Consider the following 20,550-nt stretch of genomic DNA (forward strand, 5'->3'; position numbering starts at 1 on the left):
TCTCTTAAGCTGAATAACCTAGATGTTAGCCATGCAATTATTGTTTTCCTCAAACACTGTTTGATAATGATATTTTCAGACACCTTTCATGTCCCGCCATATGGTAGAAGGGAAATAAAATGGCTGAAGAGACACCAGTGAAGATTTGTAAAGTTGTGCTAAACATTAGCCAGCCGCTTGAAAGCTTTATGAAACCCTGAAGACAGCATAAAAATGTATTCTAGCTGGCTTAGGTTTTGTCATTTTATGCTATAGCACTAGTCAGAACCAACCCACATTCCTCACATAAACTCCCCAAAACTACATTTAATCAAATTATTCAGCGTTGCTGTGCATTCAGAAGTAAATTATAGTCCTGAATGCTGTTTTGTTGTTAAAACTCCTTTTGGCTACAGTTTATGATTAGGAATCTGTCTTTCTTCATACAGCCTTCATGCTAAACTGGCACACAGATGTTTGTTGTCCTTTGATCCAACATCTATGAAGTTTGCCGTTACTAACTTTTTTCCATATAGGATCAATAGTGAGCAATTAGTCTATTAGGTTAGCAGGTACATTCTGTTTCCCATAAATATTAATTTAGAAATAATGAAATTTGGTCTCTGCTCTATCTTTGTGTGGAACAGAATTTGTACCTGAAGCAGGAGGAAGCTCCTCTGTGATCACACACAAGTAACGTACTCCACACTGAAACATGGGATTTATTTCCCTGCAATATTAATGGTCAGATTTTCTGAAATTCTGATGCTTGCATTTGTGCTGCAACCTGATTTCTGTGTACAGTTTCCAAAATCGTACACATGTATTTCAGGTGTTTATAAATAGAGAGATGCTGATCTGGTCTTTCACTGCGTGCATACCTGACTTGCATAGCTGATTACAGCAACTGTTGTGCTATAGCACAGTTGTGCACCAGAACATTGTGCCTCAATTCATTATTTTCTTTTTACTTTTTCTTTTTACTACTTGTATGGATTTGTTTTATAGTCAAATTTCGTAGTACCAAATGGGAGATCTAGTTTCTTGCTAACTAAGAGTGAAACCATGGCCAAATACAGTTCACAGTGTGAATGTTTCTGCCCACAACCGGCTGAGAGTGGTGATACAAGTGGTGATAGACTGCAGCAGGAAATTGGGGTTATACGGGCTTTTCATCTGCAACATCCCAGGTGACGCACACATGCTGGTTCGAGATTCCTGAGCCGGGTCTCAGCCTTTCCTCCTGTGCTACCCCTGCGCCGTGCAGAAGTGCACAGGCCACCCCTTGCTCAGCGCTCTCATGATGTAGCTGAAATAAAACAGGTTTAAATATTAAGAAAGGAGGTTTGCTTCGGTGGAATTTCTCTTCAGGAAAATACATAAGCATATATTTAGTTATAATACTACCTAAATCCCACTCAAAGCACTAAAACTAAGGTGTGTTTTTTGAAAGGGGTTACCATGATTAAAATGACAAGTTGTGTTGATTAATGTTTGCTTGGGCAAAGAAGGTGCTTTGTTTTGAAGAGTTTGTAACACTTGTCAAAAGGCTGATTGTGTCAACAAAGTTAAAAAGGAGGAAAACCTTTATGTGGTCTGCCAGCCCCGAGTCCTTTCCTCACCATCAGATGAGTTACACTTCTTGGATTGGTCTCTTGTGAAAGAGGACCTCACTGTCCTGCATTTTCACCACATTAATCTGCAAAAAAAACACAGGTTGTTTGACCCTGTTCTTCTCACCATTTTCCTATGCGTACATCTCCATAGCATCTCCACAAATAGTCTTCCCATACAGCTATGCCTTATGCTCCAAGCAGGATATAATCTCATTTTGCCCTTAGCTGTGTGCAAGACCACTGCTACCCTTTTGAGAGCGGGCAGGATTTGGCCCAAAGCCTCCAATCAGGCTGCCCCAGATGTTGCAAAGGAGCGGCCAGAATCCACATCTTGTAAGCAATGAATGGGGCTGGAGAGCACTGCCCAAATATACTGATCAGCAATGCTCGTCTCAAATTAGCAAAACTTGCGATGGAAATCTCCCATCTTTTTCTAATTAAGTTGGCTTCTATTTAAAAATTAATAAAATTCTATTTCAAACTATTACTGGTATCAGCCAGATCTAACTCTGTAGTTGCCTATAAAGAAAATGCAGTGGCTCTCTGCTAATATAGTCATAATTATTTCGTATTAGCAGATAAAATTACTAAGCATACTTTGGGAAATGGTAACCTGATATGGTGCTATATTTCTGGAAGGTAAAATGCAGCACAGAACTTGTGAATTGAGGGAATATTCCTGATTCATCATTTCCTATTCCTGACTTACTCCCACACCTTCCTCCTTGAGTTAGGTGGTCCATGCCAGCAGTGAGGGCCCATCAGCTTTGCTCTGGCCAGGAAGGGTCCCCCTTGCTGCAGGTTGCGTGTTCCTCCCGTGCGCTCTCCAAGGGTGAGCGTGCTCCTTCCAGAGTTGCCCAAAACTGACAGGCCAGGGCCAGACAGCAACAGCCTGTCCCTGGGATACCTGGCAACCCCTCAGCTTTGTGTTTAACTGGTTTTGTTCCTGGTTTTAATCCAGTTTTCATTCTTGAACATGCTGGCTGGCCAAAGAGTTGAGTAGAGTTGAAGTCTCTCATGTCCCAGCCTGGCGGTGCCTGCAGGGCAGCAAGGCGTTAATCCACGGTGTCATGCAGCTCACTTTCTGTTACCTCAACCAATCCAATCACCACGACAGGACAAGGAATGCCAAGGACATCTGGGAAAAAAAAAAAAAAAAATCTGTCCGTTTGTAAGGGATTATTGAAACATTATTGATCAGAAAAAGCAGAAGGAGCATCTCTTCCATCTGCACACGGCTCCCCGCCCCTCCAGCTTTTCATCACTTCACACAGTGGCACGGATAATTTGTTAAAAATACTACAGCAAAGGAGCCGCAGGCCCAGCCTGGAGCGCCGGCTTCCCCCGGTCCCCGGCAGGGAAGGGCTGCCAGGGAGCGCTGCTTTCCAGGGCAGGCACCGCGGGGCCACAGCCCTCGTCTCCGCTCTGCTCGTCACAGTGCCAGTAGTGCTTATTTTTTGTTTTCATTGTTCGTCCCACCCTCTCCCTTATGTCCACTCTGGTTCCCACTTTTTGTACTACGGATACTGGAGTTCTCAACCTGCCAGGGCTGAAATGTGGGACAGATTCAACAAGAATAATAGATTTTCCGGGAGCTTAGAATGATAGTATGTGATTAATTCATTTCATATGAGTAACATTTTCTCTTCTGTTCAGTTTCATGATTCAGCCTTCCACAGGAGTGACTGGGAGGGGTTACTAGAAAACAAGAAAAGCATCTGGATAGCAGGAGTTTGTGGTGACGAGATGGGAATGAGGAGGGCAGCACAGATCAAGGGCCCTCAGCAGGAGAGCAGGAGGCCAATCTGTCTGTCTTTCAGTGTGTTGTGCTGCTCTGACAGTGCCAGTTGAAATTCATGATACCAGGGCTCAAAGACCAGGCAGTTCCTATTTAATGTTTATTGCCATTTCTGAATCGCTCTCTCTGGGCTGCCAAAAAAAAAGTTATGCGGCACTATTTCCCTAATAAATCTGCTGCCAACCAGCCTGAGAAAGAGAAGACCTGCAAACAGCTTTCCAGCAACAGATTGCTGCACGCTCAGCCATCCAGCAAACTGCTGGCAACCCTGCGTTTATATAGGAAACCAGATCCGCAGATACCTCTCCTGGGATATGCATAAGGAATACTCCCCTATGAGTAACCTAATCAGCATGTAGATGTCATTGCTGTTTACACAACTGTACTGAGCAAAAGACATTTGTCTGGCTTTCACTGCACTCGGAAAGAAAGTGATCAGCTTAGAAGGGTTGGGGTGGATTTAAAATAACTTCTTAAGCACTTGTCAAAAATCTGCATCCCCTTTCCTAACACTCCATCAAGCAATTGACCTCCACACTCCCGTAAAGCAGTACATTGTATCAGTGTAAACTCCCTGTCACAATCCTATCACATAAGGATGTGAAATCACAACGCTGCCTTATAGCATCTAAAACCGACCCAGCGATCTGAACTTGCAGTCCAGTTCGTCCATAGCCGTGAGGCTCCAGCATCCGCCTCCCTAGCACACTTTTAGCAGAAATACGGGAAGCTCCTGGAAGGAAGTCATTCTAAAGCTATTTGTGAGTTTGCCAAAAGGATTTCTTTGATTTACGAAGTATGAAGGATTGCCATTTCTGAATTCATAGTGGATGAGTTATTTCCCGTGTTTTGCTCAAAGGAAGTTCATAATGCAATGAATTCTAGTGTGAAAAAGAGAATTAAGGAATAACCTTTTCACAACTGCTGCTTCTGCAGTTTTTGCAGCGGTAACATGTGTCTTGTTTCTCCACACAGGCTGGGTTGTCGGATCGTTGGAAATTCTTGGAAGTCCGGCTAGTCTGGTGAGAAGCATAGGGAACGGCATAGCCGATTTTTTCAGGCTCCCCTATGAAGGGCTGACCAGAGGCCCGGGAGCATTTGTCAGTGGTGTTTCCAGAGGAACAACATCGTTTGTAAAACACATTTCCAAAGGTAGAGCTTTCACTTTGTTGCTCCAACTACTGCTTTGTTGTCATGCGTTGTTAAAGGATGTGTTAAAGTTTTAAACAATATTGCTTGCAGCTTTGTTTGGCTTGCTAGGCTGCAGTGAAATGTTGGGAGGGTAACAACGCTCACATATAACATCTTATGTATTAAACAGATCACCGGTTAACTACAGTGCATAAGAATGTTTCAGAAACTTCAGAATTTTAAACCTCCCAGTGGGAAATGGAGATCGGCTCAGCCAGTATTTCATGTGATAACTGCATTAAAGGTGTTCTGCACTTCTGCTAACCATCAGAAATTCTACACTCTGTCGCCTCATCATATTTATTATTTCTTTAAAAAAAAAAAAAAAAGTAGATACAGTTGTCATAACTGTGCAAGTACGTGGATAGGTTTTGACAGCGGGGCTGGGCTGGCCTGGGAACCAGAGCAGCTCTGGTTTAGTGAAGCCTGTACAAACAGTGCCATCGCGTGGCTCCAGCTGCCGGAGGGACCGTGGCCCGGCTGCCCCCACTCGCTGCTGCTCCAGGCTCCCTCTGACCGTCCTCCCGGCTCCTTCTGTAATTTATTTGTTTACCTTTCCATCAGCCTCCCTCCGTTTAGGTTAGCCTTACAGAAGTTTGGGAAGGGGGGAAGGATGTGCGGATGAGTTGCTGTTCCCACCGGCCAGGCAAACCTGGTGCAGGCTAATGTAAAAGGCGTGACATGGACCGTAGCAGCAGTGTGGTGATGCTTAGCAAATAGTAAAGCATGTTACACATGGGCAACTTTTCAATTGACTTGCCGTTCTGCTTGTAAGCTCAGTATTGCAGTGAGGCATAGAATGTCTCCGTGGTTTAAATTAAAGCATTTTGATTCAGACCCAAATGTATATCTCCATGTTTTAGGTACACTGACGTCAATTACCAATCTGGCAACAAGTCTTGCTCGGAATATGGATAGGCTGTCACTGGATGAGGAGCATTACAACAGACAAGAAGAATGGAGAAGGCAGCTTCCAGAGAGCCTGGGAGAAGGACTGAGACAGGGGCTTTCTCGTTTAGGCATTAGCCTTCTAGGTAATGTACTATTAAATATCAAGTTGAGTGATAACACTGTTTTCTGATCTGCTCACGTCTTTTCTACATGTGAGTTATAATTGCAAATTCTGTTTGTTTTGTTGTTTTCTTGTGAAATAGCCTCACAGTATGTATATGAGGTACTGTTTCTTTTTATCAAGGTTTAATGACTTTTGTATATGCTTTTTGCTGATAAAATAATTGGAGATATAGAACAACTTTGTACTCTCTTTGTGAAATAATAGTTTCATTGGTACATGATGTATATCTGAGAAAAAAAGAATAATTCTGCACTGGGCAGGGTGACTTGTAACTAAGTCAGTCAGCACAAAGACGTCAGCACGCTGATGTTTACTTTCCAATGAGTTATAGGAATGCCTTCTGAACCTGCTTGTTTTCGCTGCAGCGTAGATATCAGGGATTCTTAGTTTTGTTTGGAAACCACTTGAACTTAGTGCAGATGTTAAGTAAGCTTTGATGAGGAATTCTGCTTTTACAAAGAGACCTAGAACATCCTGATTCCGTGTAATTGTGTTCATCAAGCAGTCAAGTGTTTCAGTTAGAAGTGGAGATTACTCTGGCCATTTCAAATTAGTACCTGAAAATTTGAAAACTAACCCGGACTGGAAAATATCTCTGCAAGAAGTTTTGCAGTAAGGGGCTGGATTTTCTAGGTCACTTCTACTTGTCACACAGCAAAGGAATGCAGAGCTGTATTGTTTGGCAGAGTTCCTCAGTATGTATTAAAGACTATGAATCCCTTAGAGATCAAAGTGACCAAAAGCAGTCCAGTGCAAAAGGTTAGAAGAGCTGAAGCTTGAAAGGATTTGTCCTCTTTCTAATCTTCGGTAGTGTACACAACTCCTAAATTTGCAACCGCAACCCTGAAAGCCCCGAAGAGGAAGTGGTAAAAATGTTACAAGTTTAGGTTAAGTTACTGGAAATTATTTTAAGCAATAACATTAGATGATGTGAAGCACTGTCATTTGATAATGCCTGTAAACCAGCAAGTGAATGTCCTGGGAGACATGTGTATAAAGGAGAAATTTCGTATATTCGTAGCTACTGTCCCAATAGTAAGCTGTTACCGGTGTTGCAAATTGAAGGCAGTTCAGGGAAGGTTTTCTTTTTCCTTCTTATTTTATGGAGCTAAGGGCAGTCAGGTTGAGTAGTTGGATGAAAGATTATACTTTTAGAAGCACTGTGTGCGGCTGGGGTATGAGTGCTGGTGAAGTGGTTTGGTGATCTTGGCTCAGTTATTATTATAGTAAGACAGCAAGATAACGCGGTGGCTAGTCCCTTCGCAGGCACACCAGAGCCCTTCAGAGCTAAAAGCATCAGCTGTACAGCCCAAACCAAAGAGCAAAACTTCGCAGCTTTGGCTGTAACACGACAAAGTTTCTGCTCTCCAGGAAAGCCGGGAACTCGTAACGTGCATGTACAAACACGCCGTGCCTGTACCCCCCTGCGCCTAAGGCTTCGGGTGTTCGCGGGAGTCTGCATGGGTGAAAACAAAACCAAAAAGGAAGAGTGAGAATGTCAGTGTCCCTGATTTCCTAAGAAATCAGACTTCATTTTAGAAACGTAAAGCTTCATATTAGTGTTTAAACAGTGCTTCTCCACAAGCTAGGATCTTGTTCCTGCTCCCGCTATTATTATTTAGAGATTCCTCCGTGATAAATACCTCTGTTTTTAGCACTGGAGGCAACAAAGCACCCAGATAAATAGCTACAGTTATTCTGCTGCTGGACTTGACAAGTACGGGACTTTTCACTGAGGAATCAGAAATATGCCAGTGAATTTTTATCAGGCATATTTTTTTTAATTTAAACCTGATTTTTAAAAAGCATATGTTCTCTGTATAGACAGGAGCATTCATGTAAATTGCACTGAGACCTAAATTATGAATAGACTGTGATTTCAATTTTTAAAAATGCATCAGAAAGCTGTTTCTATGCTGACTATTTAGTTTAAAGAATATTGTGGCTTCCCTCAAAATAAACAGTCGTAGTTGAAGGGAGGTACCACCATGCTGCTTTCTTTCACCAGCACATTCAGAGTAAACATGAACATGCTCAGTCTAAAAATAACTCCAGGTTCTTCATACATAACGAAACAAAGCGGAGCTGCTATGTTATTTTCCTTCACAAGGATGAAGAGTTCAGACGAGCACAGGAATGAAGAGAGTGAGACTCTTTAAGGCCATAATTTCTATCACTTTCTAATTGTAAAATTGAGAAGTGTGAAAAAGATTTCCAGGGTAGTCAAAGTACCATCGCATTTATAAAAGCCATCCGACTCATGCAAGCAGCCTAAAGAATTGCAAATGCAGATTTTGTGCCTCAGCACAGGCACCTAAGAGCCCTGAGGTCACCGATACCTTGTGGCAGCTACACAGAAAGAAGAGTTGCGTTTCTGATTTTTCTGAAAATCTGGCTCATGGTGGCCCTGATTCAGCAAAGCTCTTAAGCATGTGCTTAAGAGCTTTGCTGAATCAGGGCCAAAATCATGTACTCTCGTCTCCTCCTCGGTGCAAGTTGTTCCCTGTGGTACATTCTTAAGTGCTTTGTCCTGTCTCGTTTTAAATGACTCAAGTGCTGTCAGGGTGTTGTTTGATTTGATGTTATCTTTGGCCGGCTGTTGTCTTCTTTGCTAGTTTGGGGGAGACTTCTGGGTCATTTTAGTAACATGTGTGCATGAAAAGAAGCAAAAGCTTATGATAGGTGTGTTTTTTCTTTTATATGATTAGACAAAAATGCAGTGAAATTGTGTTCAAAATATTCAGATGATGGGCAGTCCCCACCAAGGAGCTATCGTTCGCATTTTGTGTGACAGGTTCAAGTTTAAATAATAGTTGATAACATGTAAAAGAGAATATTGAAACTATAGGTTCTATTTTCAGCTACTGGTCCTAGTGAAAAATATCATATTGAAGTAGCTCCCTTTAGGAAGCTGAGCATTTCTGAATAACTGAAAAGCCGACAACACTATTAGAAAAGACGTTTTTCACAACAGCAGAAGTGCTCGGCATTTTAGTTACTCCTTCCTGCTTTTGAGTAAAGTCAACTGATAGTTATACTGCCTGACAGTGTCACTGTGTTGTTAGAGAGGGTAAAGCCTGCATTTCAGAAGCTCAGATTTTTGTTACTGGGGGTGGTGGTTGTTCTTGCTGTGCAGCTATCCCTGAATCGGAGCCACTCTGTGCTTGCCTGTCTACAAGTGAGATACTCAGAGCCCGTGCTAATCCTGAAGACGTGTGCTATTCCATACACTGATTCTGCAAATATATTGCACGCCAGCAGGTGCTCTTTTCTTTTAGCTGTATTTTTATGTGATGTCTGCTGTGATGAGGCAAGGCTTTGGCTGTATTTTCGATGTGAAACACTTGTGGCAATCCTGAAGGACAACAGAGACAAGAAAAATAAGTGAAATGGTTTCAGCTTGGCTAGTTTCCAGTGTCATGGCAAAGCAAGGCCAGTTTCTCCTGGCGGGGGATTCTTTGCAATTATTTCTTGGTCACAAGAATTTGTCACAAGCAACCCAGGCTTTGCTAAACTCTGTAACCTGTGCTATGTTCACCCAACATTGTCAGTCTGTGCACAAACCAGTTGCTGCCCGTAATCAAATTCTTCTTGAAGTAATACAGTGATATACTTCAAACTATCTGAATTTTGTAGTTATCAAAGTATCTTTTTTATGGTTACTGAGCAACATGTATTAACCAGAGTGCACCCCAGCTGATGTTTGGCAGATGTCACGGTGTTGCTGGAACCTCTTTACATCCAGTAATGGAATAATATGTTTTTGTTTTGTTGCTTTCGTGTTTAATTTTATTGAGGTTTTCTTTATACATACATAATTTGTGTGTACATATGTGGACATGCATATGAAATTGAACGCCTAGGGTAAGGAAGGAAAGCAAAATGGAGAATGGTTTTATTAAAAAAATAATAATAATAGGCAAGGGGCATTACAGAGAAGGGACAGGAACAGCAACAGGACACCATAGCTGTCTCTAGAATGTGAGAATGAGAGTGGGAAGGGAGGAGCATGTGGTTCCATGCTCTGCTCCCCTGATACCCAACTGAAATCTGGGGGGAGAGACCTGGGTAAATCGGTCCAGCATGGTGCCCCTGCCACTAAGTTTATGAAAGAAAGAAGCCACATGGACACCAGGGGACCTCTGCTTGGCACAGTGTCTGGTGCTAGGAAATGCAATGAGCCTCACACATGTCACCATTATCTCACTGCTGTTGGGTTTTGAGGTTGCTCAGCCTTTGACCAGCCGGCACAGATCTGGCTTCCCCCATGCAAGGGTGGTAGGATCAGCCACTCCTTAATTAAAAGGAGTAAGGTTGTAGTTTATGTGATTTGTGGGCACAACCACAGCACATGAATGAGTTATGTCAGTGAGTTGCAATTTGAGATTACAAAGGGTGAGCAGACAGGGAAGAGGAGATCATTGGTTACATGTTTTGCAGGCAGAAAGACAGCACTTTCAGAAGGATTTGGCACGCAAAAATGCAATGGCTTCACAGACAAGTTCAGAGCATGAATAAAATGGCAGAATAACAGAAAGTGTGGAAGTACTAAACAACTGGCTAATTAAGCTATATATTATTTGAGGTACTATATAAATAATCCTGTATAACACAGTCACAGCGGTTTCCATTTTGTTTCCTTGTCCTCTGGGCCTAATTCCAGCTGAGAAGTGCCTGGAGCATACCACGGGTCCTTTGGAGTAGGCTCTTATTTATTATTACCTTGTAACATTGCTCAAGTGTATTGCAGTAAATAATTTACTAGTGCTAGGACTTAGGTGGATTACATTTAATAAGGCAATAACTTCTGTTCTGAAAGTGCAGTTGCTGTGGATGACCTCGATAGATAGGGTGAAGGAGGTCACAGGGTAACATAACACTGTAACTTAGCAGAACACCACGGACTGTTTTATGCCTTCAAATGCATCACAATTGTACAAAAGAAAAGACTGGACAAACAATCCCAATTGTGTAATGTGGTGTTGGGGTATTATTTTAGTCAAGCAGCAGGAACAGCTGGTGAGTACTGACGAAACAGAATTCAATTGAAAATTGTATCATTTCCATGGCATGGCATTAAGGCGGCTTTGTGGTGCGAAGGGTGAACGTTCAGCTGCACACTTGGCTTCAGTGACTGAGCTCAATAAAAACTGGGTATCACATTAAAAATAGACCAGCGTTTTCTGGAGAAATAATATACGGTAAAGGACACACATACGGAAGTTGGAAGCAGTCTCTCTAAGAGGAGAGGGAGTCATTTATGGGGGATGCAAGTTTCTTGGATTGCTGATGGATAGTATCCCAGGGGCAAGGATCTGGGGAAATGTGTGCTGCTTCTCATCCTCATCTTTTCTTTGGACAGAATACCAGTGTACATGTACGATATGAGTTCTTGTTGTTCAAAGTCAGCAACTTCTCCGTTTATCCACTAACAGTAACTAAAACCATCTGAAAGCCAGTTAGCTGCTAGCTGACTAGTGCGTGTCACGCTGGTAAACACATGGGGCCAAATACCTCAGCTGTGATTGTCCGAATCTGTGGAATTATGCCTGGATTTCCTTCCACACACAAAGCAGAATTTTCAAAGATGTCTGGGTTGCAGTAAAAATGCCTGGTTACCAGGGTGCCACTCTGTCCTACTCCTTAAATAATTGTTTTATCTCGGTATTTGCAGCTGAAGCTGCAAACTGAGAGCTACCCGAGAGCCTGCAAACTTGCTTTTCACTGAGCAAAGAGCCTCGGATCAGGCAGACCGTTTCCTAACTGATGTCACTTTGTCCGATCCTTGTACTCTTAGCGATTTCCAAATAGCTTATCTATCAAAATTACAATAACTGGAGATGTCTGTGGTTAAGTGGCTAGAGTAAACTCAAGATCAAAGAAATGTACCACCTCACATACCTGTTTACATTTAGGAAGATTTAAGTCAGAGTTCTCTGTTGATACTAAAAGCTGGGAAGGTCACGGTGTCACTTGTAAAAGTTTGACCCGTGTGCATTAAAGTAAAATATGATCGTTTTCACAGAAAAGTAACAAAAAGTCTCAAAGTCTAATTCTGCTAATCTTAGCAATATATCAAAAGTTGCATTAGCTTATGAACATTTCTGGCAGTGGAAGAGAATATAAAAATGATCTATTGAATACAGGCAGTTTTTATTCTCATGAAGTCAATCTCAGGCTTACGTGAAAATCTCCTTTCCATAACAGCTCGAGTCCTCTAAAACTGGTGGATTTTATTCCAAGCCCAGAATTTTCAGAATTGCTACACAGAATGAGCTAAACTCACTCAGCAAAAGCATTTTGTGAAAGTACTTGAAAGATGAAAACTTGCTGTCAAGTGATCACAATGTTTAAAAAAGTAAAAAGCATTAAAAAAAGGAAGTTAAGATTCAATTTAAACTGAAGCTAAAGTATTGTTTAGCTAATTGGTCATATGCTAAATAGCTGTATAAGAAGGGTGGTGTACAGTCTGTAATTCAAGCATCATTCAGCTCCAGTAGTAACATTTCCTCTTATTCTGGAGTATTAATCTCCACTAATTACTGGGGACTCTTGTTTTTTTCAGGTGCAATTGCTGGGATCGTGGATCAGCCGATGCAGAACTTCCAGCGAGTATCAGAGGCCCAAGCTTCAGCTGGGCACAAAGCCAGAGGGGTCATCTCAGGTGTGGGGAAAGGAATCATGGGCGTCTTCACAAAGCCCATCGGAGGGGCAGCCGAGCTCGTCTCCCAGACAGGTTATGGTGAGTTTCTCTTTTCCCAACATTTCTGTTTAAATTTTAAAGTGCTCTTCAGATACAACCTGCTAAGTCTGACTTACCCATCTCAGTAGCTGTGTGACTTAGAGAAAGATTTAGAAATGCCACCACTGAATAGTTATAAACGTTGTGCTCGTTTTCTTAAAAACCATCATGTTGTGCTTCTCTCTCGTGTTACCGATCAGTGTTGTACAGCCACAGAAACACAGAATGCAGAATGCATGAAGTAATTCTTGGAATACAGTAGAATTAGTTACAGAAACATGTGCTTACAAAAGAGGTTTTGACATGAAAGTATTAGAGCAACACTATATTCAATTAGAAGGTTATTTTGAGATAGCCGTTAGGGCAGGGAGAGAGCTATGCTGTCTCTACAGAAAGAGTTTTGTTTCTGGGAGAAAGAAGTGAGTCATGTAGTGGGAGCATCCCCATTAAAATGGAGAGCTGGGAAAAGGCAATCTTGGTTTTGGATATACGGGTAACCTTTTAACCACCAGAGGTGGGGTTTCCAGCTAGACTGAGCACTTTGTGGCGGTGGTGGTGAATCTCTTCAGATTGATGTGAATACTTATGGACGACCACAAACTGTGAAAGATAAAATATCAAAATACACTAATTTATTTGCTTCCAGTATCAATAAATCAAAGTTGTTGGTCTGGATATATTAAGGGAGGTTGGGAGGGCAGTTGGGGAAGAAAAGCAGGGACACCTGTTGATACAAGGACAACGTGTCAAAAATTTTTCTTCAGTAATTACACCAAACAAACCTTGAAGACTTAAGCCTTTAATCACTAGCAGTATTTATGTCTGTGATTTGTAGATTAGAATACGAGTAGTTCTCCTAGGACTTAAGTTCAGGAGATTGTTTCCACGCTTCCCATTACATTCAGAGCTCATTCCATGAAGCAATCTATTTAAAGAAATAATTCAACATTTAGTTATTACAATTCTTTCAAATAATTGCCTTATCTTGTTCACATGAGTGTAAATAATAACTGTTCTATTCTTCTGAATGATGCGTCCCATAAGTGTAAAGCCTGTATCAGTAAAATCAGAAATGTTTGCCTGTTGTTAGCTGGCTGTTGGTTTTGCTGCCTGTGACACTTTTCTTCCTAGATTTAATTCTGCTGCAGTCTTTATCAAGAAACTTGTAACAGCAGAGGGACACTTTTCATGGTAGATACAGTGTACAAGACATCATGTTTTCCATGAGCATGTGACAAAAAGAGTTAGCCAGGAAAAAACATAAAAACTGTATCAATAATAGCTGACAGTGCGTGAGAGGAAAACACAAAGTTCAAGTAACTCTTACCCACAACTGGATTGGAAGTGGGACCGTGCCTCTTGGGGGGACCAAGGGGTGGGGGACCACACAGAAGTAAACACATGTTCTCTCTCCATCTGTAAATAACATTTTCACTCACATAATGCTGAGAACCTCGGTAAGCCAACTGTTACAACTGGGATGCTGCTTTTAAGTATTACCATCAACATGTGTGCTAAAAATTAAAGGGTTTTTTTCAGTGCTGATGTTTTGTTTGAATTATTATCCATTGTGTAAAAAGGAATCTAAGTTATTGACACCCTTATGCAAAAATGCCTTTTGCTTCAATGGAATGCTTAATTAGACAAAAGAAAATTACTTTGTTTATTTAAAGAGTAGCTTTGCACTAAACCTTCTAACCCCAGTGCTTGCTGTGTAACCTATTTCCTGTCTGTCTTGTAAAAATTTGTAAAACTACTTAATTTGTGAATTTTTTTGCAACCCACTCATTCTTTCTGGTGCCCATAGCTCAAGTTTAAAAGTTTACAAGCCATCTAAAAGCATACATACTGTATCATCTTCAGCTTTCGATCGTCTGTTTAGAAAGCCATTTAACTGCATCTTGTAGTCTCCATTCTGTGCTAGCACTAAGAAGAATTCACAATAAACCAGATGCCCCGGGAGATCTCATAAATGTGTATGGATCTGTGTCTAACAGCTGGATTAAGTAACTGAACATTCGAATACAGTATCTAAGAAAACGTGCCTTCTAATTTGTACCGATTGTGACACGTATATGGAAGTATGTTAATATTAAGCAAGAATGTTAACAATGGTCTTGATTTTTTCTACATAAATCCTAAGTGATGTGTCCGATCCTTCTCTGAAATGATGGATCTCAGGAGCATTATGTTTCTCTTGATTGCGAGTGTATGTCTGAGTTTTAGAATAAGCAGTGGGTTTTTTTTGTTTCTTGCTAATGCAAGATCACTGGGGTTAAGTGCACAACTCTTGCATTGTAATATTTAATGAATTATCTTGACTCTAGCTTCCAAAGATGTGACATCATTTTGGATCTGCACTGTTTTATGAACTGCTCAAAACAGATGACATCACTACAACATGTAACCGTTTTGTAGAAAACAACTACTAAAAATCTCAAATTCTCTTGCTGCAGGTATTTTGCACGGAGCTGGACTTTCTCAGCTTCCCAAGCAGCGTTCTCATCCAAATGATCAACATGTTGAGCAGGCTCCAAATAGCCACGTCAAATATGTCTGGTAAAATTATTTAGACACTTGCTCATTTTTACATCCACGTTGTTTATTAATAGGTTTCTGGCCTGTGGTCAAGTTAACAGGCTGCTTCCCTAGGAGAGGCTGAGTTATGGCAGTTTGTTTGGGAACATTAAACACAAAGGTAGTGCATAGAAACCCAATCTGCAAATGATGGGCTGCTGATCTGCTTCCAGCCTTGGAACTACAGACCTGATCTTTATTTAATGGCATTCAGTGAGTTCTTACTTATTTATCATTGTACTGAGCCCAAGAAAAATACTGCACATCTCCAGAAACAGCTGTTAGTGAAGATAGCTTGATTTTCTGCACTGAATTTTTAAGCCCCTTCTCAGGGTAATTTTTCTATTAGGATGGGAAATAGGCTGACCTAGCATGGTTATTAGGCCAATTTTGCAGTGAATGATTAAGGAGTTTTGATAAATAACAGTTTCACATTTATTCTCTAAATCTTAAGTCTTACATCCTTCAGTAATGGAGATTTGGAGTATACTCCCTGGCTTATTTTGTATTTCCTGACTTATTTTCTATTAGTAGGTGATAGCTACAGGCTTAAGTAAAGACATTAGTGATCAAAAGAAGTCCTGGAGGATCCAAAGCATAACACTGACTACTTTTTTTTTTTCTTCCTTGATTCTTTTATTCTTTCTTCTTTTTCTTTTTTTCCTTCTTCCTCTCTCATTTTTTCTTGATAATGCAGGAAAATGCTGCAGTCTCTAGGAAGACCAGAGGTCCATATGGCCTTAGACGTCATGATTGTGAGCGGATCAGGCCAGCAGCATGAAGGCTGCTTGCTGCTCACCTCGGAGGTGCTCTTTGTGGTCAGCATCAGCGAAGACACACAGCAGCAGGCGTTCCCCGTGACTGAAATCGATTGCCTGGAAGATGATCAGCAAAAAGACCTGCTGAAGGTGCAGCTAAAACAGCAGAGAGTACCTTCTGATTTGGAGGTAAAGACTTGAGTATGATTTTCATTTGAAGATAAAGTTACACGGATGATGATGCTTTTGGCAACGGGCATGCTCAGCTTTGGGTCGAGAGGCCGGAGGTCCAAGTGCCAAACCAGGGGACCTACTGTTTTCACACACCTCAGAGTTGACTGTGTTGCCCTTTACATAAAAGGGACTTGTCTCCTCTCCTCTCTTCTCTTATTGATCATAACATTTCATATCTGTGACTGCAATTTTCTGAGGGAAAAAGCAGAGGCAGTGTGGGTTCTTGGTAGGCACCACCTCTCTTGTGAAGAGGTTCTCATGACTACATGTGTGTGAGGTCTTTGTAGGCACAGGCAGCAATGCTGACTTGCCAAAATACAAAGTCCCAGTGGGAACAGTTCCTTTTATTTTTCTGTGAACTGTGTTTAACAGTCCAGTGACGCTGATGGATGCTCCTTTCAGCACGTTTCTTATCTTGCCACTTCCAGTGCAGTGCTCTTGCTTGGCTGCTAGCTGGGCTGACTTCCTTAGATCTTCCTTCTTCTGCAAATGATGACCAAAATGAATCAGTTCTTTTGCTGAGATTGGATGTACCAAGTGTTTTGCCACTAAGAGCACAAATCCTTCATCTTCATATTGAAAGATTTCTAAGCCATTTGAATACTGAGGTTTTGGGTGAATTATCTTTTTTTAATGGTAGAAGAATGTTATATTTTTACACTTTTGGGAAACAATGTTTATTGTATTAAATTCTCAAGTGGAATCATATGAGAGAGCATTTTAAAAACAAACACACATTCCCAGTTGTTCTTTCACAAAAGTGTGTCAGGTAGCTTGTAGGCTACTATATCAGAAATTTCTCTGTTTCAAATATACAAAAAAAACACATGTAAAACCCTATGCAGTATGAGGTGTGCCAAAAAGTAGGGGGAGGCTTCAGCACCTTCCATAAAATCCTATCTTTGATGAAGTCACTGAAGAATTTTGCCACTGACTGCAGCACAGCAAGGACTTCCTCTGTGTCCTGACAAGGCTTGGGTTTTTTGGTGAAAGCTTTTTTTAGTGCTGAATTCTCTATTTATATGTATTGTCTTTCCACTAACCTCAGTCTCACAGAATGCTCTTGACTCAAGTTCCCTTCTGTCACCACAAAGCTACATGAGGAATTACTTAAATTTTGATGGAAGTGGGCAAAGCTCAGCTTTTTTATCCCTGAGTGCTGTGTGGTTGCTGGAGGCACATGTCAGACTGAATCCAGACTATCCTGCTCAGTCCAGAGCTACTGTCCTGGAGGAAGCAGGGCGCTTGATGCACTCAACCCACCCTAACTTTAGCACCAGCCCAGACTTTTTGTATTAGGCTGTAGTGTGATGGCTCTTGTCTTTGTTCCTGGATCTCCAAGGGGTGAGGAGCTGGTGCTCTGGGGGAAGGGCTGCTTGCCCAAAGCTCGCTGCAAAAGGGTGATGAGGCAAAGGGGCTGCCTGTCTGGGGGAAGGGAAGTCCAGTTCTGGTCCCCACAGCTGCTGCAGCTGGGAATGCCCAGGGCTCCTGGCACAGCACAACCCTACATCATGGCATCTGCAGCGTCCAGCGTTCCCACATACCCATGCCAGCACACACAGTGAACATGACCTGCTTTGGAGGTACTGGACCAAATGTAAGTTTTTTTTCCTGAAGTTCTGGATAGAAATACAGGATTCCTACTCCAGTGGCGCAGCAATGGCAGGAGCTGTAAGCCTGGAGCCACCCAGCCTCAGCACACAAACCTGTTTGCTGATGCAGGCTCTTGAGAATGCAGTGGAAATGCGTGGCCGGATAAAAGTGGTGAAGAGTGCCTGTGCCCCAGGTGCAGCAAAATCAGCAATAGCAAGACAGCAAAAGCTAAGTGATACTGTACAGAACAGACCTGGCAAAATATTCAGATGCTGATGCTGAAATTTGTGTGAAAATTTAAAGCTATGTGCTGTAAGGAGGAGCAGTTGAAAGTAAGGCAGACAAAAATAAGAAAGTTTAGGGTTTTTTTTTATGCTAAGGCAGCTACATAATAAAATATTTCAAAACCTTCATAAAGTTTTTCAAATTACCTAGTTATGTAATATTCTTTTGTAATTAATGTTATTATCGGTTTTGCCTTAGTGGGTTGGGAAATCTCCTTTCTGCAGCTGAGCAGGTCAGTTCTGTGGTGCCTGGGGTGTTGTGTGCAGTGCTCTGGGAGCCCGGACCCTCCTGCAGCTCCCCCACAAGAGCTTCTAGAAAAACTCGGTGATTAGGACAAATAGGCTCAGGAGCAGCAAAGTGCGACGTGCAGGTGAGCAGCCCCCGAGCCGCAGACCTACACCCAAACAGACACCACTCCTCAACAGTCACGATAGCCCATCTTGTTGCACTGAAGGTGTCCTCAGCTGAAGCGCAGACATGTCTGTACGTGATGACATTAGTAAAGATGGCCAGAATTTGTAGCTGGAAAAGACCCAGTCAGGTCAACCAAAGTATTACGGTGACTTTAGCAAAATAGAGGTAATGTAGATTATGTCTATTTTTCTTTATTAATTTACTTAAGATCCTAGAAATAATACAACAAATGGAACCATTTCAACATTCTAAAAATCACTTTTTGGTCTTATTGCTCACAAAAATAATTGCCAAAAGTTTTGTTTCAGCTCTGCCCAAAACAATTTCTCACTTTCTCTCTCCTCAGCTTCTTGGAACTATTAGGAAACAAACCATGAGTTATCCTACAGCTGTAATCACCAGAGATGTTATAGAGCGTATTTTGACTCCTTCCGTGATAGGTCTGCCTGATAGTTTGCTCGCCTCCACAATATATAACTTAATCCATCTGGCTAGGAACAGCCTGGATGGATTCTTGAAAACTCTGGAACTGACAACATTGTTATTGAAAAGGAAGCATTAATTGTACTTGGATTCTCTTCCAAAGCAATTGAGACAGTGCTTGGTTGCAGACAGACATCAAACTCAAAAGGCCTGCTCTTCCAGCTGCTCTTGGTATAGCTCATAATATCAAGAAGACAGCGAGAAATTGAAGGGCCCTGGAATTTCAGATATTCCCAAATGTCATTGTGATGATGTGCTACATGTGCTGCATTGCTGGAGCTGAAAATGAGTCTCTGGATTTTTCAGAGCCGTGAAAAAAGCCCTGAAGAACTGGATCTCCTTAGTCAGTGCACACAAATCAGCCCCTCAGGGCTACATCCGTGTCTCAACTGCACAACAAAGATGCTGTGGCCGCTGTAGGGTTAGAATTGCTGAAGGCTTGTTATTTATAAGCTGTATTGGGAGGAATTGTAGAAAAATTCTGGAGTTCTTAATACAGAAGTATGGCCTACTAGCTCCTCTGGCAGGTGCATTAAGCAACCCTTGACTAAGTTTGGATTTATTGAATGATCTGGCTATTAATATTGTAATTGTTCAAAGTAGTGAGCAAAGGCACTTAGCAACAGTGTTAGGTCCCACTTAGGAAAAAATGTAGAATAGCAGCAATTCCAAGTTTCTGTTGTCTTGACAATAGGAGCTAAACTGAAACTGGCTGGAGAAGCAGCTGGTTGCAGATGAAGCACTCTAGAAGCAAACAGGGTCCCAGTTACTTTGGAAGACCATCCAAGTGCAGTTAATTTTTCCTCCTGAAAAACGATGCTGTATCTGTGGGATACAGCCTGAGGCTGAATGAAGAGTGGGTTCGCAAGCGTGGGGGAGTGGGATTCCAGCACCCTTTCCATGGCCTTTGGTAGCTTGGGTTTTTTGGTCAGTGTGGAGGCAGAACTATAACCCAGCTTCACCTGGGCTTACTGCCCTAGAAGTAGAAATCAGGAAAAAATCTGGGGCCACCTACAGGCAAGATTTACCCCAAAACTTAAAATCTGTTTACATAGAAATGCACTAAAGCAGCACCTTTTAACTGGTAAAATGGACTGACTGCTGAGGTGCTTTTTCTGTGCCACCAGACTGAAGACGTGGTTCAGACACCATTCTCCACAGTTAGCCGTGGGGCTGCTGCAGCATCCTGCCTTCTGATCTTCCCTTTCCTCCAAGGTCATTCATGGAAACCAGACCCTCCTCTGCCCACTTCATCGTTTCCACTGTTTCTCGGTGTAGGCTCCAACCTCGAGCTTCTAAGCTTGTTCACGAGTCTGCTTCCTTTAGCATTTTTGCGGTGGTGATTGAAAACAGGAGTGTTTCTACTTGCTGAGCAGCAAATCCATCTCCAAAGGCACAGTAAAAAAAACTAGAGGAGACTGTTTTGATTTGGATGTTACATTTGTCACTGTCTATCAATCATATTAATTCTTTCTTCAAATAAGCAATGGTTTGTTTAAAATGAGCCTTGCAGTCCAGAGATGTGACAAGATATTGCTCCTGGATGCTAGACTGAATCAGTGGCACTGTTTGAAAATACCACATCTCGTGAGGCATGTGTAAAACTGGCTGAAAGACAGTGAGAAGACAGCAGTCTTTGAATCCTTAGCATGGCATCCAACAAAGAAGGACATTTGAAACCCTACAGAAATGAAACTGGTTCCCCAAGTGTAAATAAGGAAACATCAAAGCCTAGCCTGGGATAGCTTCTGCCTTTTTGTTTGTTGTCATATTTTGGAAATAACTTCTATTCTGAATGACTTTGC

General features: G+C 41.9%; 1 protein-coding gene across 8 annotated transcripts in view; it reads left to right on the forward strand.

Moving 5' to 3' along the window:
* The window catches only part of VPS13B (vacuolar protein sorting 13 homolog B), a 449,295-nt gene that overhangs the window by 425,715 nt on the left and 3,030 nt on the right, over window positions 1-20,550 (forward strand). For all 8 annotated transcript variants that reach the window (XM_065054087.1, XM_065054081.1, XM_065054083.1 and 5 more), the window contains 5 exons: window positions 4,369-4,545; window positions 5,448-5,618; window positions 12,225-12,401; window positions 14,858-14,960; window positions 15,676-15,925. In XM_065054087.1, the coding sequence (XP_064910159.1) occupies window positions 4,369-4,545; window positions 5,448-5,618; window positions 12,225-12,401; window positions 14,858-14,960; window positions 15,676-15,925 (878 nt within the window). The remainder of the gene's footprint in view (window positions 1-4,368; window positions 4,546-5,447; window positions 5,619-12,224; window positions 12,402-14,857; window positions 14,961-15,675; window positions 15,926-20,550) is intronic.

The sequence above is a fragment of the Columba livia genome, chromosome 2, assembly GCF_036013475.1.
Source record: "Columba livia isolate bColLiv1 breed racing homer chromosome 2, bColLiv1.pat.W.v2, whole genome shotgun sequence".
Taxonomy (NCBI): Eukaryota; Metazoa; Chordata; class Aves; order Columbiformes; family Columbidae; genus Columba; species Columba livia.